The sequence below is a fragment of the Podarcis bocagei genome (assembly GCF_964188305.1).
Source record: "Podarcis bocagei genome assembly, chromosome: 17".
In the NCBI taxonomy this organism is placed as follows: domain Eukaryota; kingdom Metazoa; phylum Chordata; class Lepidosauria; order Squamata; family Lacertidae; genus Podarcis; species Podarcis bocagei.
This window is the reverse complement of record NC_138143.1, coordinates 39,086,464-39,111,074: the sequence shown is the minus strand read 5'-3', so window position 1 is coordinate 39,111,074 and position 24,611 is coordinate 39,086,464. Positions and strand designations below refer to the sequence as shown.

General features: G+C 41.4%; 1 protein-coding gene across 1 annotated transcript in view; it reads left to right on the top strand.

The window, feature by feature from the left end:
- The window catches only part of DGKQ (diacylglycerol kinase theta), a 70,728-nt gene that overhangs the window by 20,251 nt on the left and 25,866 nt on the right, over nt 1-24,611 (top strand). The window contains exons 4-14 of the mRNA XM_081176235.1: nt 1,192-1,277; nt 1,550-1,675; nt 4,382-4,535; nt 11,728-11,796; nt 13,512-13,612; nt 15,272-15,495; nt 16,417-16,507; nt 19,780-19,834; nt 20,124-20,185; nt 21,876-22,026; nt 24,229-24,267. Coding sequence (XP_081032361.1) covers nt 1,192-1,277; nt 1,550-1,675; nt 4,382-4,535; nt 11,728-11,796; nt 13,512-13,612; nt 15,272-15,495; nt 16,417-16,507; nt 19,780-19,834; nt 20,124-20,185; nt 21,876-22,026; nt 24,229-24,267 — 1,158 coding nt within the window. The remainder of the gene's footprint in view (nt 1-1,191; nt 1,278-1,549; nt 1,676-4,381; nt 4,536-11,727; nt 11,797-13,511; nt 13,613-15,271; nt 15,496-16,416; nt 16,508-19,779; nt 19,835-20,123; nt 20,186-21,875; nt 22,027-24,228; nt 24,268-24,611) is intronic.

Here is a 24,611-nt window from a genome sequence, read left to right as displayed (position 1 = left end):
AGGGACATTAATTAGGAACCCAGGTTTTAGTATCAGTTCCTCATTTTGAGAGTGGGATTTGTGGTGCCAAAGGGGTTCAAACTATTGCAAAAGTTTGGCACCGGTTTGGTGCGGATCCCAAATTTTGGGGTTCCTATTTAATAAGATTTTTAAGATCCTTTAACAGGTAATTCTAGGGGCTGGAGCTGGGATCTTTTGCATGCAAAGCACTGAGGGCCAATGTAGAACATGACATTATTCATGAAATTAGAAATTGTGTGGCTGTTGGTTGTTTGTAACATGTAAATAGCAAGCATGCTTACCTCTGCTCCAAGTCAAGTCCCCAGTGGTCTTCAGAGTAGTGTCTTAATGCTTTGGCCCCGTTGTGGTTCTGGCCCACATTGGGCCTCTTCACTTGTTACTTTCGGGACGCGGGTGGCGCTGTGGGTTAAACCACAGGGCCTAGGGCTTGCCGATCAGAAGGTCGGCGGTTCGAATCCCTGCGACGGGGTGAGCTCCCGTTACTCGGTCCTAGCTCCTGCCAACCTAGCAGTTCGAAAGCACGTCAAAGTGCAAGTAGATAAATAGGTACCACTCTGGCGGGAAGGTAAACGCCGTTGCCGTGTGCTGCTCTAGTTCACCAGTAGCGGCTTAGTCTTGCTGGCCACATGACCCAGAAGCTGTACACTGGCTCCCTCGGCCAGTAAAGCAAGATGAGCGCCGCAACCCCAGAGTCGATCACGACTAGACCTAATGGTCAGGGGTCCCTTTACCTTTACCTGTTACATTAAAGCCGCCCACTTGGGTGGATTTAAATAAAATTAGGCAAATTCATGGAGGATAAGGCTATCAAGGTCTGCTAGCCACAGTTGCTGTGCTTTGCCTCCACTGTCTCAGGCACTGTGCTTCTGAATACCAGTTGCTGGTGCCTGCAGGAGGGGAGACTAGTTTTTTGCTCAGGTCCTTCTTGTGATTGCATCTGGTTGGTCCTTGTGAGAACAGGATGTTTGACTAGCTGTGGCATTGGCCTGATCCAGTAGGCTCTTCTTAGGCTCTTATGGTTCTGCTAATCGTGTACATGACGTTGCATCTTTACTATAATAATGATGAAATATATTTTAAAAGTAAAGTAGGAGATTAAAAATATAGATAAAAGCAAGAGTAAAGCAAACGAGAGGCAATTTCCTCCCCTTTCCCTCTGTTTACTCCTAGTTTGTGAGCTGCACGTGCATACAGATTGCGCCCCGTTTGCTTGCAGTGACTGTCGCCAGTGCCATCAAGATGGCAGTCAGGATCACGTAAGTACAAACGTTTATGTTTAAACAACAGAGGGAAGAAATCTCTTAGGAAAGCTTTGCTTCCAAGGGCCTAATGCAAAGTTGAACATTTCATTACTTGCTTCGAAGACTCTGTCGTTAAATGTTTGTTTTGGTTGATTTTTCTGGACTTACTGAGAGATTAGATATTCAGATTTCAAGTGCAGCTAATTCAACTGCTTTACCAAGATTTTAAAGCAATTTTAAAGGTTGCAATACATTTTTAAAATAATTGATTTATTTAATTTCTTTAGGATACATACCATCATCACTGGAGGGAGGGAAATCTTTCTTCAGGTGCACGTTGTAAGGTCTGCAGGAAAACGTGTGGCTCTTCCGAGGTGCTCTCGGGTATGAGATGTGAATGGTGCGGTATTCTGGTACGTAAACAAGATTTATTTGTTTTCCCCCCCAAATTTGATACCCTGGTATGTGAACCTGCCAGAATCCTCAAGGCAACATAAAAGAAAGAAGCAGTGAAAGGTAGTTTAGCTGGAAGCCCATCACAGTATATTATATATGATAAAACAGAATGTTAATGTATTCTCTGTTTTAATTAAAGATGGTTGTTTTTAAACAATTTCATATGTGAAGTTTCCCTGTGCTCCAGAATGGACGAAAGGTGTGGTATAAAAACATCAGATAAGTAAATACCCAGAATAACAAAATAACTGAAATGTCCATAATACAGTGCATGTAGTCTGGAAAAATATCATGATAACTGTCATTACAATCCATAAGTGGTCACTATATAAACATTTTTTAGAAAACCCATCTGGCTGGGTTTCTGTTATCTTAAGAGCTATCTAACAGGACAGTAAGTGTACTCTGGACATTGCAAGTAAAATAACTCAGAAAATGTAAACTGCCTTTCTTTACTCTTCAAATACATTTTGTTTGTTTCTGAATGGCAACATTAAACTAAGAATGTACACTACTGTAGAAATTCCCTTTTAGGTGTAACAGTATGTGGAATTATTTTCGTAGCAACATACTCTGCTTTAGACTACCCTTCCTTTGTGTTTGTGATTTGGTTTGTATTTTAAACATCATATGAACATAGTTGTTTTCTACTGAAGCATATCATGCCCCTCTAGCCCAGCACGTCCTCTGACTTAGCTGTACATGCCCCAGTGCTTCAGACAAAAGGTCTTACTCAGTCTTGTTGCCTGACATCTTTTAAATTGGAAATGCCAGGGAGTGCACTCTGGACCTTCTGTGTGCATAGGATGTGTACTGCTACTCAGTTGAAGAAGAAGGGTTTGGATTTGATATCCAGCTTTATCACTACCCTAAGGAGTCTCAAGGGACACGGGTGGCGCTGTGGGTTAAACCACAGAGCCTAGGACTTGCCGATCAGAAGGTCGGCGGTTCGAATCCCCGTGACGGGGTGAGCTCCCGTTGCTCGGTCCCTGCTCCTGCCAACCTAGCAGTTCGAAAGCACATCAAAGTGCAAGTAGATAAATAGGTACCGCTCCAGCGGGAAGGTAAACGGCGTTTCCATGTGCTGCTCTGGTTCGCCAGAAGCGGCTTAGTCATGCTGGCCACATGACCCAGAAGCTGTACACCGGCTCCCTCGGCCAATAAAGCGAGATGAGTGCCGCAACCCCAGAGTCGGCCACAACTGGACCTAACGGTCAGGGGTCCCTTTACCTTTAAGGAGTCTCAAAGCGGCTAACAATCTCCTTTCCCTTCCTCTTCCACAACAAACACTCTGTGAGGTGAGTGAGGCTGTGAGACTTCAGAGAAGTGTGACTAGCCCAAGGTCACCCAGCAGCTGCATGTGGAGGAGCAGGGAATTGAACCCGGTTCACCAGATTACAAGTCCACCGCTCTTAACCACTACACCACACTGGCTCATTTGTCTCTCTTCCCTATTGAAACTACATGTTTCCATCTAAAATACTTGTATTGAGCTAGGCTTAAGGCCAGGCAGTATGTGACAGTTGCAGACCTGTCTCTTCTTAAAGTCTGGGTCTTCCTGAATCTTACGTAACACAGGGAGTGGGTCTTACTGTGTGTGTTCTCCAAATCTGCAGTTTTCCTCTGCAGCAGACTGGGACCCACGTCCCAGCATTTTCTCTCAGCTGGGATCACTTCCAGCGATGGGGCACTGGGAGACAACTTGAGGGCAGGAAGTGCAGTGAGGCTTCAGCATCCCCCCATCCTGCTCTAAAAATTTGACCTTGGTGATCCCAAACTTGCATTAGGTCTGTGAGTATTTGTTTTGCTTATTCTTGCAAAGCCAGAAATCACCAAGGTGAAAAGGTATTAGGCACTGAATCTGAATACATCTAAACTTGTATTTTATTGTGCTTTGGCAATCAGTAATAGTCCTTCCAGTGTGCCAGTGTGTTATATTTGCTACTCATTAAACTCCACAGGTTACAGAACTATCTGTTTAACCAGGTTTATATATATATAAAGAATATGGTTAATGAATCTCTATGGGGAGGAGAGAGGCTGTGATCATTGTACTTTGTGTTCAGTTGTACTTTGTATTTCATTTCATTTCATTTGTAAACTAGCCAGGAGGGAAAACTAAATGAAGATAGTTTTTTAACACAAACAAAAAACTAGAAGAATTGAGGCAATAAGCTTTTACTTATCTGTAAAATGGACTGTTCCCCAATATGAAATGGCTCCCTGATTAATTTTACAGGAAATTGCTGATCCACGCTCACATTTTCTGTGTGACCAAGCCTCTTCCATCCCTTGAACTTCTGAGCACATAGAATATGAATATTTGAGCTCACATGGGATTAACTTTGCTTACTGATATTTAATATCTGTCTTCTGTGACTAAGGGGATATAAAATAACCCAGAATTTTAAAGTGTTCATAATTATTTACCATATGATAGGGGATCTGAAAGAAGTACTAACTTTGTCAAAGTTTGCAACTTTTTTGGGGGTGCCCTTTATCTCTGCCACACACACACACACACACACACACTGCCAGCCACAAACTATGGGTATAGATTGATTTAAATTGAGTGGGAAACAGCTGTCTAGGCTCAAAATTTACAAATCTGAAATAGAAATTAGACATGACTTTACAAGAACCTGATGCTGTGTTTTCCATAGGCTCATGCTGCTTGCTCTGTGATTGTACCTCCAGAATGTACATTTGGAAGACTAAGAAACATGATTCTTCCTCCAAACTGTGTGCACTTATGTTCTCGCAACTTCAGTAAAATGCACTGTTTTCGGATATCGGAAAGCTTACAGACAGAAGCAGGTAAAGTTCTGACTGCGTCATATTAATCCATTGGTTTATTTAACAATTTAGTGATTACTTTTTGCTTTTATTGAAAGCCAAAATGCACAATTGTCAAAATGGTATCCTTGTTAAAAGGAGGAACTTCTGAGAACAGAGGTAGGAAACAAGCCCCTAAGCCTCATTCAGTCCACCCATGTGCTTTCCTATCCTGTGTAGTTCTGGAAATCTGCCTGCAGGTGGTTGTTCTGGGCCAGAAAGCATTTCTGAGAGCTAAAGTCTTTGTGAGTCAGATTTGGGTTGAATACCATGTGCTGTCCAGTTGCTTACGTAGACTGCCACCCTATGAACACTTACCTGGGAATACGTTTAATTGAACACAACAGGGCTTTCTTCTGAGCAGGCATGCATTGTGCTTTAAGAAGTGTTAGACATACTTGTTAGGAATTTACCATTTTAGGCTGCTATTTGCTGAACTAGAAATCTCTTGCTTCTTATTTTTTAAAAAGCATGCTTGTTAGTTTCTTTACATCCCCCATCCCCCAATCTAATTACCTTTATTCAAGATTTTTCTTAGCTTAAAGTAGCAGCGTGTCTGGTTTAAAATATCAACACTTTTTCACATTTTGAAAATGTATTTGCTGTAGAAAATAAGTAGGGGATCAATAGCTTTAAGCAAGGTGTGTATTTTACAACCGGTTTGAGAACTGTCAGCCTGTGGGCCCGTATTGACCTGCCAGGGAGTCCAAGTTGGCTCATGCAGTGGCGTAGCGTGGGTTGTCAGCACCCGGGGCAAGGCAAGTAATTTGCGCCCCCTAACCCATGGATTTGCGCCCCCTAACCCTAACCCCCAGATGTTGCGCCCGGTGCGGCCGGCCCCCCCTGCACCCCCCACGCTACGCCACTGGGCTCATGACATCATTTCCCCCAAGTCATGCCCTACCTACCCATCAGCTGGCATCACTCATAATGTCGGCTGATGAGTGGGAGGACTAGGTCAAATCCTGCTGTACCTGTGCTCTCCTGTTCCCTGCAGCAAAGTTTAACCCCCCCCCCATCAACTGAGCCTCCATTTTAGAAACAAATTTCTGTACATCAGGAGTCAGCAAACTTTTTCAGCCGTGGGCCAGTCCACCGCCCCTCAGACCATGTGGTGGGCCGGACTATATATTTGGGGGGGGGGGATGAACGAAATCCTATGCCCCACAAATAACACAGAGATGCATTTTAATAAAAGCACACATTCTACTCATGTAAAAACACGAGGAAGTTCCTACAAACAACCCAGAGATACTTTTTAAATAAAAGGACACATTCTACTCAGGTAAAAATACGCTGATTCCCGGACCATCCGCAGGCCAGATTTAGAAGGTGATTGGGCCGAATCCAGCCTCTGGGCCTTAGGTTGCATGCACTATGTTGTACATAGTGCTTTAAAGTCCTGATTTTGGGACTTCAAAGCACGTTGCACCTTGACTGCACGCACCTGTCAAATTTGGCCCACAAGGCCATTCTTGATGAAGACTTAATGGCCCATGGGGTCAAAAAGGTTCCTTACTTTTCTTGTACAAAGTAAATGACTTTTGATTCATGGCTGAATTTGAGGGGATTGGTTCCTTTTGCAGTGTGTGGGGAAGGTTTGCTTGCTTTCATATACAACAAATCTATAACAATGGAACACAAGGAAGAGATATATTTTAGTGCTTACATTTTCTTCATCTTTTTGTCTTTGTGCTTACCCAGGTACAGGTAAATGTTCTGATACTGTACTAGAAAAAAAAACTTAAGAATGATGGCAAACCTTCATGTAAAACAGCAAACTAATTTTATGTAGAGCTGAGGCAGTAAATAGCATGTATAAATGTGTTTCCTTTGCCTTGGCTGTACTGAAAATACTTTGTTCTGTTTCTACCATAATATTTTACTGCCACCTAGAGTACATCCTACATATATTTTTCCCCTCAGGTTCTCAAGAATATATTCATATTTCCCTATTTCCCCACAAGGCTAGGACTGGAACTATAATTGGCAGTGCAGATAGGTCTATCTGTGGCTTAATAAGCCATAATAGCTAAATTGAACCTCCATCTTCAGTGTTGAGCAGGATTTGACCTTCGTCTTCATATTCTGTGTATAAACTTCCAGAGCGATATGCTTGGCTGCTATTTGAAACTACTGGATGAACCTTGGAGAGTCCAACAAGTTGATTCTCATGTTCTTAAATTCTTCTGTTGCCTTGCATATCCTGCATGCTAGTTATTTTGCAATCTATTATAAATGTGCTGCTTTAGTAAAGCACATTTTAAATCTTGCAACACTTCACGTGTCCTGGAGATAGCGAGGCTTCAGAGCCTTTGGAGAAGGTAATTCGTTAGGTTGTCATTAAACATGAATGTCAGTGGTCTTGAATAAACTTGCTCAGGTGGTTGCAAATATTTATTTTAAGCAAACATGAAAGATGGGCAAATGTATTTTAGCGTAACTAATAGTTTCAACCCCAAGTCTTAGCTTAGGGTTTGTGAACTGCTGCCTTCCTCCTAAATATGATTTAGCCTACAATTCTGAATACATCTACTAGGCAGTAAGTCCCATTGACCTTGGTGAGACTTCTGAGGAAACCTTTTTAGGATTACACTGTTAATGTTACTGTTTGGTTTTTAAGATCCCTGGTTCACATTAACTGCGCTTAAGGTCAGTGCTGACATTTCCCTTGAGAACAGTGATGGGAGGAAGGAGCTTGCATTCTCGTCACTGGCTTCCAAGTGCTAATCTCTTGTATGTTTGTATTTTACAAAAAAAATTCTCTAAGGGACAAATTGACCAAACAATCAATTGGGTGGCTTGTGTCAAAGCCGACTATGTGTCCCCTTTGCTAAAAATGTTAGCTTGGAATTTTTAGTTTACAAATGCACGGTGTTTCTTTTCAAACCTGTTTGCTTATATATGAAGCTACCTTTCAAATATTTATTGTTTTCTGGATAATTTTAAAGCTAACAAAAGCAACTTGGTCAGACCTTTCCCATCAAACAAAAATAGCTTATTGTTTGTGCTGATTCATTAGGTTGCATTATGTAGCTTGAAAAGTGAATAAAACCCTTTCAGTTAGGTATGTAAACAAGGTGGGGAAGTTATAGGACCTTTGCACATATTAAGTATGAATAAATGCACTTTATGCATATTTAACAATGTACACTCGTCTAGAAAATGACTCCCTCTATAAAAATCAAAAAGACCCAATTGTCTGTCCTTCAAAAATATGAGGAGTAGAAATTGCTTGAAATACTGTATTGAATTTGCTGGAATGGTTGAGTTCTGCTTTGCTGGTGGTTACAAGAATACACCTAAAGCTGTTATGTACAGGCAATCCTTGTTTTGCTCGAGGGTTATGTTCTGTCCTGCTCCACCCAGTTGTGCCATTTGGGTGTCATTTTTGGGTCATTTCTGGAGTTGGCGTCATGCATATGTGCACGATTGCCCATCAGTTGGATGCGCGTAAATCGGTTGTTGCCTGTAGCGATCGTTCTCCAGCAGAAATGCTAATGGTATTTTCTGGAAATTTTTGAAAAGTGGCTTCTGGATCAAGTCAGTGCATGTAAAATCTCCCTCTGTGAGTGGACATTGCATCATGTTTCTATAAGCACGTAGGCTGGTGATGCTACAGATGCTACAGATGCTACATGTTTCTATAAGCACGTAGCTGTGATGCTACAGATTAGCCTTTGCTTTCTTTCGGCATATTCTTTTAAACTTGTTTGTGTCACTGTTCTCTTCTGTCATGTTTTATCATGCCCTCAGATTTTCCGTGCTCAGGCATGGCTTGACAGAACAAGCAACATAAGCAACTGCTTTGGACTGCAATAGTTTTTTGAGAGGCACTAATGAAACATCTTGTGGCTGGAAAACTGTGTATAATACCAAGGGTGCAAGCCTGGGCTGCCATAGATTTTGAGACACACCTCTCAGGACATTTATCTGTGGCCATAAATTCTATTGGGCAGTTATCTGTGGCCATAAATTCTATTGGAATGGCTATGGCAGTGTGTCTCTTAGGAAATTAGTAGATGTTGAAGTAAGATAGCTGTGTTGTAAAGAAATTATGTTGGGAAAGGAGTCATCTGCCATTCTTTTCAGATCAACCTAGCATGCTGCATAGCTTACAGTCACTACTTTTGCTTTTGGTGTACATAAGAGCTGTTGCACACATTGCACAGAAGCAAGATTAGGCTGGCTGTCAAATGTATATTTATCAGGGAGCCAGAACCCTCCCTGACTCTGATAAGTGTGCCAGTACAATGCATGTGTCTTCAAAGACCTGTTTTCAGATCCTCTTTTTGGAATAGGCCTTAAACTAATGTGTGAAAAGGCCCTTAGGAAAGAGCATAAGAGTCCCTTCGACCTCCCCCCCCCATAAAATATTTGAGGGGGCCAGGGCACCCAAAGTTGATGGGCATTGCCATTCAAATGGGGTGTGTGCCCCATGTCATGTGACCAGTTATGTGGGGGAGGTGCTTACCTACCCACCCCCAGTATTTTATTCAAGTTGACACCTCTGGGAAAGTGCAGTAATGGAAAATCTTTTGATGGACAGGCCAGGGAAGTAGTGGAAGAATTGGCTTTGCATTTCTTAGTTAAGTGATAAACATCATTTTTAAACAAGAGAAATATCTCTAAGCAGCAAGCAGAATCTGTATGTATTAATTATGCCATGGCTGATCTGTCAAGACTTATGACCAAGTATGGCCTGCATCACTTGATTTACAGAAATTAGGCAAGAGGTCTTCTCCATCCATTGAGGATGGCAATTTGACTTGTTTTTAGACTCCCACAAATAACTTTCCCCCTTAGCTAAAAACTTCCTTATTAGAATTTGTGAAAGAAATACCAAAGAAGTCCTCTCATTGATAAAGCACTTGTTCCTTGTGTCTTGGTGCAAGATATTTTTATTACTTTTATTTTTTGCCTTAAGGAATAATTTGCAAACCTAGAATTGTGGTTCTTCTAAGACTTCATGCCAGATAATGCTTCAAATGTTACTATCCTCTGTTGTGATACTGCCAGGGAGACAAAGGCCATCATGGTTCCACATCGCCTCCCGACGATCCATCGATCTCCCGTAGATACAGTATCAGTCAATTAGCAACACGAAGCCTCAGAAATAGCTTGCCACATTTCAGAGCTCGTGCACGCTGTATCAGCAGAGTTCGCACAACAAAAGATGCACTCAGGAGAGCATATTTACAAGTTTATTCAGCGTTGGTCAGAACAAAGAAAAAAACATGACTGCCTGCTTCGATGTCTCAGGCACAGAGAGAAAACGAAAGCATATACAAAAGCATAAACTTCCTGTGAACAGGAAATACGCAGACTCTGTGACTCACAAAGCCTGCTCCCTTTTAAGGTGGAACGGAAATATCCTAACATCCTCAGCTATGAAAGATGACTTTATTCCATTGTCATTCTATGTCACTCTTTCTCTTTGACCTTCAGTTTGGAGAGTCATATTTGGAGGAATGCTATAGTTGTCCTTCAGTTTATTTGCTATGAATAGGGAATTACATTTTGCACTTATTTAACATTCTTCTTGTTGAATACTCCAAATGCAGCAGTTCAACAAACCTGGAAGTATCAATAATAAAAATGCAGAAGAGTTTGGATTTGATATCCCACTTTATCACTACCCTAAGGAGTCTCAGTGGCTAACAATCTCCTTTCCCTTCCTCCCCCACTTTGTGGTGGGGGGACAGGGAAATTGAGCCGTTTTATTCTGATGCCAGTCCAGAGAATGAAACAGAGGATGCTTCTACCCATGATAGCAAAACCAGAATCCAAGCCGAAGAAAGTAGTAAAATATATTTTCCATTGGTTTGGGTATATTGGTATATGGATTACCATTGGTATTGGGGCACGGGTGGCGCTGTGGTCTAAACCACAGAGCCTAGGGCTTGCCAATCGGAAGGTCGGCAGTTTGAATCCCCACGACGGGGTGAGCTCCCATTGCTCGGTCCCTGCTCCTGCCCACCTAGCAGTTTGAAAGCATGTCAATTGCAAGTAGATAAATAGGTACCCCTCCGGCGGGAAGGTAAACGGTGTTTCCATGCGCTGCTCTGGTTCGCCAGAAGCGACTTAGTCATGCTGGCCACATGACCCGGAAGCTGTCTGCAGACAAACACCGACACCTTCAGCCTATAGAGCGATATGAGCGCACAACCCCAGAGTCGTCCACGACTGGACCTAACGGTCAGGGGTACCTTTACCTTTGCCATTGGTATTATGGGATGGTTTATCCTCTACTTTTGTCTGTTAAAAAAAGCATTTGCGGGTTAGATCTTTTTCTGACCCACATTAAGAAAGTGGTAACTGCAGTTATCTTACAAACATTACATTTTCACAGAAAAATGTGAGGGTGATTTAAATTATTTAAATGGAGGCAAGCTAAGCACACACACACTTCATTTCCCACATTTCCTCTAAGGAGCTAAAGGTGACGAACATGGCTCTCACCAAATAAAAATAAAAATAAATTTATTTATACCCCTTCCATTTGGCTGGGTTTCCCCAGCCACTCTGGGTAGCTCCCAACAGAATTATTATAATAATGATGATGATGATGATGATGATGTGATAAAACATCAAACATTAAAACTTCCCTAAACGGGGTTGCCTTCAGATGTCTTCTAAAAGTCAGATAGTTGCTTATTTCCTTGACATCTGATGGGAGGACATTTCACAGGGTGGGCGTGACTACCGAGAAGGCCCTCTGCCTGGTTCCCTGTAACCTCGCTTCTTCCAGGGAGGGAACTGCCAGAAGGCCCTCGGAGCTGGACCTCAGTGTTTGGGCTGAACAGTGGGGGTGGAGACGCTCATTTTATCCTCACAACAACCATGTGAGGTGGGTCAGACTTAAAGACTGTGGCTTGCCCTAGATCACCAAGTGAGCTTCATGACCGAGTGGGAATTTGAACCCTGGTTTTCCAGGGCTCATAAAAGTACATATGTCAGCTTCATAAAAACAAGAATTCCATGCGGCTTTCCAGTATACGGCTGTAGAGAATGTATATTATTTATCATGGGCCTGGCCATGCTTGCATGTTTCAGTAATGTGAGTATATAATAGGAAAATCTGATAGTATTGTTTTCATCGCAACACTTTATTTTAAAGGATGAACACTTTGTTTTAAAGGCAAACCTTTAAAGGAGACTTTTCTTTTCACAGATGACGACGACGATGTTGACAGTTCAACACAATTATCACTAAAAGAGTCCCAGGTTTCCACAGACTCAAGTAAGTAGCATTTGTTACTAAGCAGAGAGTATCTGTTTGCAGCAAGATTTGTGCTAGGAGCATATGATGCCTTTGGTGTACAAAACATGGTACAGTCCAATTTTCAAGGAGTTGGCAGTAAAATGCAACAAGGCATAAGCAGCTGCTTGCAAATCCACTTAGTCATCTCCTACTGTCATAACTGAGAACACATATGTACAATGCTAGTTTGTAAGCCTTGTGCATTTCCTTTAACAGAAAGACAGGATAAACTTTATTTTTAATAAATAATAATTCAGTAATATAATTCGTTTTGCCCTTTCTCCTCCAAATGATCAAAGGAGTGGCTTATTATTTTGTTAGCTAGTTTTCTTTAATACATCCTATTTTTCGGCCAGCATGACCCACCAAAGTGGCTCGCAATAAAAATCCATAGAAATGTGTCATATAATTAGGGATGCATTCTGCCGCCTGTTTTTTCCATCTTACCTGGCACGTTATTTATTTAATTTTTATTCCATCCCATTTGTGAACCGCGTCTTATGAGACACCTTGAAGCGATTTAACAATAAACAGTAATAATTTAGAACTCCATATATAAAAGGTTGGTTTGCTAAAATGAATGCAGATTTGTAGGTGAATACAATGACTTTCTTCGTAGTTAAATTCATAATACCTTCATGTTCAGGGTCTTTAAATGCTCGATATCTTTTTGAAATGTTTGAAGAGCTGTGCTTAATTTTAACCTCCGTAAAAATAAAAGACTGGGTAGAATCCAAAGAACACTGGAACTAGAATGTTTCTTCCTGTTAGTGTTTTTACTCCTCCAGTACCGGAATATCCCTACTTGGTCCATTTTGCAGAACAGAAGCTCCATATAGTCAATTTGGGTGCAGCCATGGCTTGTTCTCTTGGTAGGCTACATTAATTATACACACCCAGCTTTGGGGGGATTGTTTTTCTTCGTTTGTTAGTGCTATGGACTTTCAATCCTCTAGTATTTACTTTGAAGATTGTAAACCAGGGGTCAGCAGACTTTTTCAGCAGAGGGCCAGTCCCCTGTCCCTCAGACCTTGTGGGGGGCAAGACTATAATTTTTTTTGGGGGGGTGAATGAATTCCTATGCCCCACAAATAACCCAGAGGTGCATTTTAAATAAAAGGACACATTCTACTCATGTAAAAACACATTGATTCCTGGACCGTCCGCGGGCCGGATTGAGAAGCTAATTGGGCTGGATCCGGCCCCCGGGCCTTAGTTTTCTTACCCATGTTGTAAACTGTTATTTCTGATGAAAGTTGCCAATAAGCCAGTACGGTGATGTTCAAACCACTAAAGCAAGCCATAGTCTGTGATGTAACCATTGCTGGTGTATGGTAATATAGTTAACTTCAAATTCTACCATGGCCTCATCCAAGAGGCCACTACCTTTGAAATCAAAAGTTGGCAGCCCTGAATCTAAGAATAAGATGCTAATGCTAACGGGGTGTTTGTGTGTGACAAATGAGTGAAGGAGAAAAAGGTTCAAACTCCACCTTAAAGACATCATTCCTCTTTCAGAGAAATAAAACAAGGTTCATGTGGAAGCTGGGAAATTTTGTTACACTGCTGTAAGCAATGTAAATACAATAGATTTCCAATGCAGCTGAAAGTTAAAACTCCCTGCAAATTGTCACAGCGGTCTGGATGCAGTACACTACTTTGTATTAAATGCTAAAATACCGCTTTCCTTTTAGGTAAACAGATCTTGAAAATATACGACGGGAATGATGCAGTAAAACGCAATCAGTTTCGGCTTATTACAGTCCCAAGGATTACAAAAAATGAAGAAGTTGTGGTAAGAGTGCCTGTTGCGTGCTTTCTAAAATTGTATGGATTCTCAAATAGAAAAACTGAAAAATGTTAACTGTGTTTATATATGAGGCTGATCATTTAATCTTAGCTTTATTGTTAAATATTTTCTTTCAAAATAATAAGCAGTTCATCATAACGTTAAATACTTAGGTATTTGTAGTTCAGGTGGCATCTGATACAGTGGCTCTGTGGTCTAAACCGCTGAGCCTCTTTGGCTTGCCAATTTGGAAGGTCAGCAGTTCGAATCCGTGCAATGGGGTAAGCTCCTGTTACTTTGTCCCAGCTTCTGCCAACCTAGCAGTTTGAAAGCACATCAGCGCAAGTAGATGTGGTGGAAAGGTAAATAGCGTTTCCGTGCGCTCTGGCTTCTGTTACGGTGTTCCGTTGCTCCAAACGTGGTTTAGTTAGTCATGCTGGGAACATTACTCGGAAAGCTGTTTGTGGAACACTGGGTCCCTTGGCCTGAAAAGCGAAATGAGTGCCGCAACCCCATAGTCTCCTTTGAATTTAACTGTCCAGCTGTCCTTTCCCCTTTTTTTACCTTGTTAATAAGAACCTGTGCAGGATCACATCTTTTCTTCTGGGAGCCTCTACCCTTTCTTCTTGACTAACAGTAGTTAGAGCTGCTTCTTTCTGGGGTACATATACTATCTTTTAGTACCTCTTTCAAACCTACTATCTTATGCATAATAGTACTACTTACTATTGTGAGTTTTGATTCCCACCCCCACGTTTGGGGGCCAGCAACTGCTCCCAAACCAAATCCTTCCCACTGTGGGGTTCCATCAGCTACCCAGTTGCTAACGTGGAAATAAAGCAGAGTAGAAAAAGTGACATGTGGTAAGCAATATTGCCATAAGGCCACATGTCCCCTCGACCTTTGCCTATTGTACTATGCCTGTCTTGAGAGGCCTGCACCGGTTGTCATTTGCTACCAAGCTCAATATAAGGAGTTAACACTGACATATAGAACTCTAAATAACTTAGACCTCAAATAGCCAAAGAAGCGCCTCCTCCCACATTGACCTGTCCAACTGCCAAAGTCAGCAGTCGAGACCCTTTTGGTAGTGCCACCATCCTTTGTGGCTCAAGGAGTGGTGGTGCATGAGAGAGCCTTCTCTGTGATGGCCCCCAGGTTGTGGAATGACTTTCCCTCTGGTGTGTCTTGTGTCAGCAGTGTGTGCTTTCTGACAATTGACAGTTGGTCAAGATGTACATCATTACCCAGGTCTTGAATTGGGTAGCTATCTTGCCTCCCTTTGTATTGCTATGCACTGCTGTCCTGCTTTTTGTTGTTTTGGTGGTTTTTATTTCAAGATTTTAAAGGTACTTACTTTAATGGTAATATTTTTTTAATCCTGGGACTATTTGGTGAAAGGAAAGCTGTGACTATAAATAATAAAATGACATATTAGGGGAACAGTTCTTCAGCTGGCCACTTTAGGAAGTGGGTTGAAGGAGTCTGCCGCTCCTCACTCTTGCCAAAATTGTTCTACAAGAAAATATAATTGCTGACCAGGGCTCTAATAGGTTATATTTTCATGTACATGATGGTTGCTGCTTCTCTCCATTCAAGAATATTCATTCCATCTCAAAATGCTCAGCTACTTACTTTGTGTTTGTGTGTTTTGTGGTGTTGTAGGAGGCTGCACTGAGGTCATATTACATCAACGATGATCCACAAGATTATGAGCTTCAGACATTCACTCAACAGGCCTTGTTTTGTGATGACATCATTAATAGGAATGATACCACAGAAGAGACCCAGCCAGGCTCTGTATTCCGAGAAGCCGTTCCTGAAGCTTGGATCATTAGAGCCAAACCGAGAGATAACGAAGTCATAAAAATTTACCCTGGATGGCTGAAGTAAGTGATACTTCCTTTTCTAAATTCCATATTTATGGTACAGTGTCATAAATAAGAGGAGTGATGTGTAGAATGCATCTTAATAAATCTATGTTAAGGAAATGTCAGGGAACTGCCATCGGAGTTAGAGGTGGAGGGAAGGCTCCAGAGGGATGCCGGAGAGGGCCCCAGTAGGGAGAGAGGCAGCCCATCTGCTGGGGAAGGAAATCAGCGTAACACCAGTGGAGAAGGGGGGCAGGTGGGGGAATCGGAGAGGAGGCTCCAAGACTCCTCGCCGGAGACCAGCGGAGAGAGTACGGGTACTCTGCTGCCCACACCCTCCCTGCGCAGAAGACTTCCGCGCAGGGAGAGTAGGAGGAGACTTGGCGTCAAACAGCTTTTATGCTGGAAAAGGTTCAAGAAACGCCCACTGACGGATTCTGCCAGCGACTGAGACAGTCACGATGCTGGAGTCTGTTCAGTCAGAAAGGGTTTAACCAGGTAACCTCGCCAGCAGTGGCGGCAACTTACGCACGAGCAACCCCTAAACCCATTACAGGAAATGAGAGGTTATTTTACTGGTTTTGATTTATTGAACCCCCATCTGTTTATAAATCAAAGTAGCTTCCAGAATGATTAAAGCACATTCATACAACTATCACTTTCCTCCTATGCAAAATATAGGCTCTGCGAGGTGGTAGTCTTTTTTTTTTAAGAAAAAAACCCTGTAAGGTTTGTCTACGCATCAAGAAGTATTAATATAACTTAATCTCTAAACTTCAAAATGAACTTTGATTGGTTTTATGGACAGAAGAGTCATGGTCATTCAGCATAATGAATAATCCTATTTTTGTGGCTGTTAAACATGTTGGCAAAGCAGTATTTTTCTGCTGATGTTCCTTTGACCCAACCCACCTTCTGTAAATTATTTCCCCTCTCTAGGATTGGAATGGCCTGTGTCTCAATACGAGTAAATAAAGAAAGCACTACCCAGATGGTTATTAAAGAAGTTCTCCCGTTACTTGGACACCAGGTAAGCAATATCAAATGGATTGCTTCAGTTTCAGTTTCCCCTCTGCTTTCACTTATATTTAACTATATGATTCAAATAAGAGTACCACAGATAGATTAAACAAACAACACAGTAAAAATTGCAAGGGAGTTCCATTGAGCAGAGACTTCCTGCTTGGCAGGGGGTTGGACTCGATGGCCCTTGTGGTCTCTTCCAACTCTATGATTCTATGAGAGACTAGATAGTTTCAAGTATTTATTTAAAACATTTATAACCTGTTCTTCATTCACACAGTTGCAGAGTGAAAAACAATATTCATGTTATTTTATGTATTTCATAATATTTATACACCGCTTGATTGTAAAAACAACACCTCAAAGCAGTTTGCAAAAAGATAAAACAATAAAATCAAGAGAAATTTACAGTACTTGAAAACGTACAAAGGATAAAATACTAAAACAGGTTCAGATATAATAAAATAATATTTCATTTAAAAAGGTAAAGGGACCCCTGACCATTAGGTCCAGTCATGGCCAACTCTGGGGTTGCGGCGCTCTTCTCGCTTTATTGGCCGAGGGAGCCGGTGTACAGCTTCTGGGTCATGTGGCCACTTCTGGCGAACTAAGCCACTTCTGGCGAACCAGAGCAGCACACAGAAATGGCGTTTACCTTCCCGCCAGAGCGGTACCTATTTATCTACTTGCACTTGACGTGCTTTTGAACTGCTAAGTTGGCAGGAGCAGGGACCGAGCAATGGGAGCTCACCCCGTCTTGGGGATTCGAACTGACGACCTTCTGATCGGCAAGTCCTAGGCTCTGTAGTTTAACCCACAGCTCCTCCCGCGTCCCAATATTTCATTTAAATTCAACTTAAAAACAGACAATGTATTAGTAGTATAACTAAATCCGTCAGGTGAGGGATACTACTTTAGTCAAAAGGTTGGGGGGTGGGAGCTTACCAAAGCTAGCTGACCAAAGTAAATGCTTCTATGCAAAACCCTCTCCTGTTAGTTAGCTTATTGGCCATTAAACTATATGTAAAAAGCCCTACCTTTACTCCAACATGAGTAATGTTTTAATATTCTGGCAATACTCCAGCGAGTGAGGAAGCTTGTGCTTCAGAATCAATTGAACCCTTCAATTTGGTGTAGCTCTACAATGTGGGGTGGATTGCGTTAAATCAACAAGGAAAACAAATACGACTTAAATCAAGTTTATTGTTGATACTCTCTATGTTTTTCTTTAAAATGCTGCAATTTTTTTCACTAAACCATGTTTATTTACAGCTGCAATATTATTTATGTGGTTGTTTCATTATTAGTACAACTGGACCTTGCATCTATTTGTTCCACTGTATGTTTTGCACACTTTCGTTTTTATCTGTAATGGAAATGCCTTTGAGGTAATCCCCTATAGGGTCTTCCTTTGACAATCTGTGAAGTATGGAGAATTTGATCCTCTTTTTCTCTCCAGCATTGCTCTTTTCTGTTTCGCTCTGCTATGGCCTTGTTCCAGCCTCACAAAAAGAAAGTAGGAAACAAAAATGAAATGCCCATGAATGATAGATGGAAGCAAGATCTGCTAGTTAATGGATTTATTTTCATTGCATTTGTATTTGAGAGTGGATTGGATTGGTTCTTTTTCAATTCAAAGTAACTGGCAGAGGCATTGATTCAGTTTACAGATGAACTTGTGGGGTTTATATCCAAATTATTTAACATAAACATTTAAGATAACTTAAGGGGTTTTTTTCAACACGTAAATACCTTTTTATTTTTAAAGAATTTATTTTTATCCACTCTTACACAGTGTGGATTTTTAGTATCCTGGTTCTCACCTTACTTTAAACCATAGTTTAAAATGAATGTGTGCTGTGTTTCAGAGTGCCAGGGAAGAATTGGAACAGGGGATAGCTTCCAATTACATGTGTGCCAGGACTCGTGGTTTGTTTGTCTTTTAGCAAACCATGATTGTAAGCCAAGAACTAACCTCTTTCTTAGGAAATGGACAAACCACACTACTTTGCAAATGATGGAAGTCAGCCCTTCTTTGTTTTCTCCCTGACATTCTGAAAAAAAGAGGTGGAGGGGGGGGCAGGGCGCAATCTTTTGATCAGTGTGTACCAACATGCTGCTCATTCACATTAAACCCAGGGCTGAACATTTCTGGGCTGGCAGGCAAAATTGTTTTCTCCCTTACCCATGGCAGCCACTCACCCGAAGTCACAGTGACATCAGGTGAGCTTCATTGCCTCTATGGGTCTTTGGGAGCCCTTGTTGAGGTGCAGTTTTTTTGTAGTGCTTTGAGTGGTGCTTCTGAAGACCTTGCCATAAGCTGGTTGGTGATGGTTGCAAAGCACTACGCAGTAAGAAGGGCTTCTGAAGACACCTGCAGATGACCCTCTCAATTAACCACTCTCAGTTCCAACCTGATAATTGCCACCTGTCCAAATTTTAACTTGTCTGAATGAATTTCAAGGTGTATTTTAATTAAATGATGTCTGTTTTTATGCATATTGTGTTGTCTTTATGATGTTAGCTGCTCCGAGCCTGGGCTCAACCGGGGCGGGCGGGCTACAAATAAGGAATAATAATAATAATAATTATTATTATTATTATTATTGCAGTGAACGCTCAGGTTGCGATCGTGATGTGTGCGGGAGGCATGTTCGCAACCTGCAGTGTTCGCAACCCACAGCGCCCTGTCTGTGCACGCACGGGTCGCTAGTCGGCGCTTCCGCGCATGAGTAAAGCGTGATTTAGTGCTTCTGCGCGTGCGCGAGCACCAAAACCTGGAAGTAACCTGTTCTGCTACTTCCGGGTTCGGCACGGTGCGCAACCCGAAAACTCACAACCTGAAGCGTCTGTAAACCCGAGGTATGACTGTATTATTACCATCAAAGTGCCGTGCCTGCATAACCCTTTTGGCCAAGCTCAATCTTACAAGCCCCACACTTGCAGGGCAGGTAGGCATAGCTTCAGCAAAACAACCTAATGGACCAAATGCGGAGGCACTTGATGGGCCCAGTTAAGACTGTGGGCTGGAGGTTCCTCATTCCTCCTGCATTAAACCATCGCTTAATTTGAAAACTGTTGTTCAATGTGACAGGTAACCAGGCTAATGTCTTAAGGTGAGACAGAACCACACCACAAAAGGAAGAAGAGAGGTTTAAAGCACAGCTTTAGTCATATTTCTTCATCTTTAATACTGTCTAAAAACAAAAACAAAACCTTAAGGGTCTTAAAGTTAAAAGATTGTAACTTACTGGAAATCTTGATGAATTCTTTTGGCAGTTGGAAAACTTTCAGAACTTCAAACTGGTGGAGGTACTCATGGGCTCTAAGCAAGGTAAGTCACAGATAGTTCTCATTATTACAGGATGTCACTGCAGTTTTAATGCCTGCACTTGTTATCAGAATCCTGAATGTTAAGTTTCAGCTTCAAGAGGCTGGAGATTTGGGGTTTTGTTTTTTTAATTGTCGTTTCTGGCATTTTCACTTTCTGCTTGGAAGGTTAAATTTAACTGGATAAATTAGTGTCCTCCTCATTGGCAGTGCTTAGCGTGCTAATGAACTGCACATTTTAAAAAAATAAATAAAAAAGAACCACATATGAATTGATTTTTTTCCCCCCTTAGTTCAGCGAATGGTTCTGGATGATCACGAATTGATTCTCAGCAGATTCCAAGACATAAGAAAGGTAAACAAAGAAAGAGATGTCTACAGTACCACTCTCCCATATTTCTTTATTGAATCAATGTTCTCATTTTTACATCATTACTGGACTTTATATTTAAACCAAACGAGAAGAAATTCAGACAAAAAGTTGCTAGCTCTTGCCAGCCACTGCTAATAGCTGCACATACCACTTTAAAATGCACCTAGTATCTCTTCAGTTCTGATTTGTGCATTCTGCTTCCTGGTGAGGCATCACATAGAAAAAAGCACCCCAGCTGTTGTAGTAACTACAATTCCTGAAGCAGCCAAAAAGCAGCTGTACCTCAAGACCTCCCGTTAGCATTCGCCTCATCCCATTCTTTGGACAAGGAGAGAGCCACTGATGCTCACGATGCCTTGCTCATTATTTCAGTCCCCTGTTCGTCTATTTCTCAGCTGAATTCCTTTTGTTTCTGTGTAAAAACTACTCTGTGGGTCTTTCTATAGTTTACCTGTTTTAGAATGTTTGAGACCTGCTCTGTACCATCCCATCCCGCGTCCCCCCCCCCAACTCTTTGGGGGTTTTTAAACTGAAGCAAGGATCTTCTGTTTGAGCAAAGCTTGAAAATGTGTGGGCAGAATATGTCAGAAGGCAGGGGAGGTAAAGGGTTTTTTCAGGGTCCAGCTTCTTCAGAGAATTCACCCCAACCTCAAAAAAAATGGCCAGGAAGAATTAGACATGCCTCCTTAAGGGGGAGGTGGTGTGGGAAGGTGAGCACCCTTAAAATAAATATATACCGTATTTTTCGCTCTATAAGACGCACCAGACCATAAGACGCAACTAGTTTTTGGAGGAGGAAAACAAGAAAAAAAAAATTCTGAATCTCAGAAGCCAGAACAGCAAGAGGGATCACTGCGCAGTGCAAGCAGCAATCCCTCTTGCTGTTCTGGCTTCTGGGATAGCTGCACAGCCTGCATTCGCTCCATAAGATGCACACACATTTCCCCTTACTTTTTAGGAGGGAAAAAGTCACAGAGCAAAATATATGGTATATATACACACACAGTGGTGATGAAAGATATAGCCAGGGAATTCTGGGGACCTTTTAGGAATAGGTTTCCACAGGGTTAAAGCTTCCCTGTGGGCTGGCTTCTTTTTTTAGCATTATCAGAATATTCAGAAACAGGGAGTAGTTGACACGTATTTCCAAGGTCATTGGGTTAGGACTCTTCACAAATTCCTGTATTTCCCTCTTGCCTCGTAGACTCTTGTTCCCTTCACTAGCTACCCCAAATTCCATTATCATCTTAACTCCTTCCACTGCACATTCATCTTGACGTATTCCAAATTACCTGGGGGAACTGCATATTTTGAGAAGGGTACTAAACATTACAGTATGCGTGTTTACTTGCATCTTGTATTTTCGTCATGGAATTCAGAGTTTTGTGACACGTAATCTAGAATTATTTGAGAGGTTGCTCATAACTCTGGCATTTTGATTGCCATGCATTTAACCAGTACTCCTCAACCTTTTTCTAACATGTAGCACAAAATGAGAACAATTGCACAAGTCCAAACGAAAAGGAAGTTCTCTTACGCAGGCAGGCTTAGTGGTCTGGTAACTGTTTTTGGTAGTTGGAGGCAAGAGTTTCTGCTTATTGGAATCTTAACCTTCTCTGTGTGTGCTTTGTATTTGTAATGTGAGTTCTCAGCTGTCTTTTCCCTTTTACAGACTTCACTACGTCAGATGAATCAAACAAGATTTTACATTGTAGAAAACAATATATCAGCTACGCGGGTACATTTGTTTGTTGGTGGTCTGCCACCTCATCTCTCTACAGATGAATACACAAACATCCTCAGAGATGAATTAAGCCTCAAAAGTAAGTCGCATACCAAAACAGTTTATGTTTTCATCTCTGGCTGCTTTCAGATGATCAAATGGCTAAATAAACTGACATATGAACAATCTTCACACATCCGCTTACATCTGCTTTGCCCCTACTTCACATGAGTGAGCCCACTGCTAACCATTGTTTCTCATTATGTCAGAGCTAGGAAACTATGGTTAGTAGCTTCCAAATAAGACAAGACATGAAGCCATGGGAGGAATTAATCATCACGCTCTTCCCAGGATTTCATCGGCGTAAGCGTTTCAGCCTGTCCAACAGAATGATCTCCCCTCTCCTCCCCCTGGGTTGCTGTTCTGGGGGTTCTGTAGACCCTCCCAAGCTGATTTGGAGGGGTTGCTTGGAAAGGAGGAGAGGGGAGGAAAGTCCAGTTGTGCTAGTGGAACTTTGTGCACTGACTTCCACTCACACAGCTACTGATTTGACTCTGCACCCAGGGTTTAAAGATAGCTTACTTTTACTGGCATGCGTGGAAGCTCTCAGGGCAATTCACAATTCAGATATCATAGGAAACTATTAGTTAACTGAAGCTTTCTGGCTTGTTTCTCTACTCACACAAAGGGAGGAGCAAAGCAGTTGTGTGTAGGTACAGGAAGTTCATATCTTGCTTTATTAAGATGATATTTAATTATCTGGGCGTGTCCATTGTCAAATAAAAATCTATTTTGAATTCTGAAACACACTAAAAGGCACTCTGTCATTCTCAGTCTTGTTTTTGAACCTTCGTTGCACTATTTTTCTTGGTGCTATGTCCTAGAAGTGGTGAAGCAGAGGCCAGTATTTAGTGAAATGCCTCAAACATAGATTGTCACCTGTTCTTCCCCACAATTATTTGTACTGCCTTTTATATTTGTTCTTTCTCTGAAACAATACCCATTGGGGTTTTAAAAAAAAAAGTTATTTGTATTACATTATATGAAAACCTGATTGGTTTTGAGCAGACTTCATTTGTAAGCCATTTTGAAGTATTTGGACACTTAAAAGTTTTATTTATTTATTTATTGACATCCAAGGATATCATACACAATATTAAATACATGTACAAAGAAAACGTAAAACTAATAATAATAATAATAACCTTAAATAATTATACTGTTTAATATTGATTTAAACTTGTACTTATACGTGCTCTTTTCTTATACTTTCTAACTAAACAAAAATAAACCAAAGTAAAATCCAATAAACTAAACTATGTCCAAATAGACTTCCCGTCATTTCCCGATGTAATTTACATTTACAACATTGAATGTACTTATACTTAATACCTCACTCTTAATATATTTGCTAATACTTTCTTACAACATATGGTACCATTTTTCCTTATTTAATAATGTTTAATTTACACAAGGGTCATTCAAACGCTGCCATAGATGTTATGTCGTTATTATATTTTTGTAGGTATTTCTTGAACATACCCCTTTTTGCGTGAATGATTGTTTTGTATTTCCCCTTAATCTATTTGTCAATTGAGGTTTAAGTTTTAAATAAATAAGGTGAAATAAAATTTTATGTGGGCTTAAACAGATTGCGCAAAAGAGCCAGAAGCCAGCGAATGCTACTGGATTGTTTATATCCAGCTTGGCTGGGCTTCTGGCAAAGAAGGGGGATGTGGGGGGAAGTGAAGATATGTGGGTCTGTTGCCTAGCTATTGGACATTGTGTGATGCTCAATGCTATACAGTGACTACGTGGGTCTCCTGACCACTTCATCACTTTTCAAAAATTGACCACAGAAGGAGCGAAGGTTCTCCACAGAAGCTCCATTGCACGCACAGAGCTATGCTTGCATCCCTTTGGAATCCCACCCATGCAGTGTTTGCTACAACAATTTAAATTAAGATTAATAGGCATCTTAAATACGATTTGTGTTTATTACTCAAGCTAATATATTCCATTAGCAGGATTTGGAACCAGCTTTGTTCTGCTGTGAACCAGTTGATCCTGTTTATTGTCCTGAAGCCTTTAGCTTTAAATCCATGGGCAATTTGTGTTTAAAATTCATGCATCTTCAAATAAACAAGACTGATCTCACAGAATGTGTGTAAAATGGGACAGCATTAAATTTTAAAATTTATTTCGGTAACCTATAGTTTGTTTCCACCCCGGGGGAGGGGGTGTGGATAGACATTTTAATGTTACACATAGAAAATAAGTTTTGCTTTTTCTACTTTTTCAGCAAATCTAGTTTCTGTGAGCCACGTATATTCATCTCAAGGTAGGACTATAGCGTTTTATCTTGAGTTTAATGGCTGTGTAAAAAGTGTTTGGTTATAAAGTGCCACCTTTGGGTCTGTTCAAATGTTTTGCATCTCTCGCTCTTCATAGGGTGAGATTGGGAGAGGTTTTTTGGCATGTCTGCTTCCTCCGAATCCCTTTGCTGCATGTAGTAATCTAGTGATTTTTATATTCAGGCATAAGAGGCGCATAAAAGGTAAAGGGGACCCCTGACCATTAGGTCCAGTCGTGACCGACTGGGGTTGTGGCGCTCATCTCCCTTTATTGGCCAAGGGAGCCAGTGTACAGCTTCCAGGTCATGTGGCCAGCATGACTAAGCCGCTT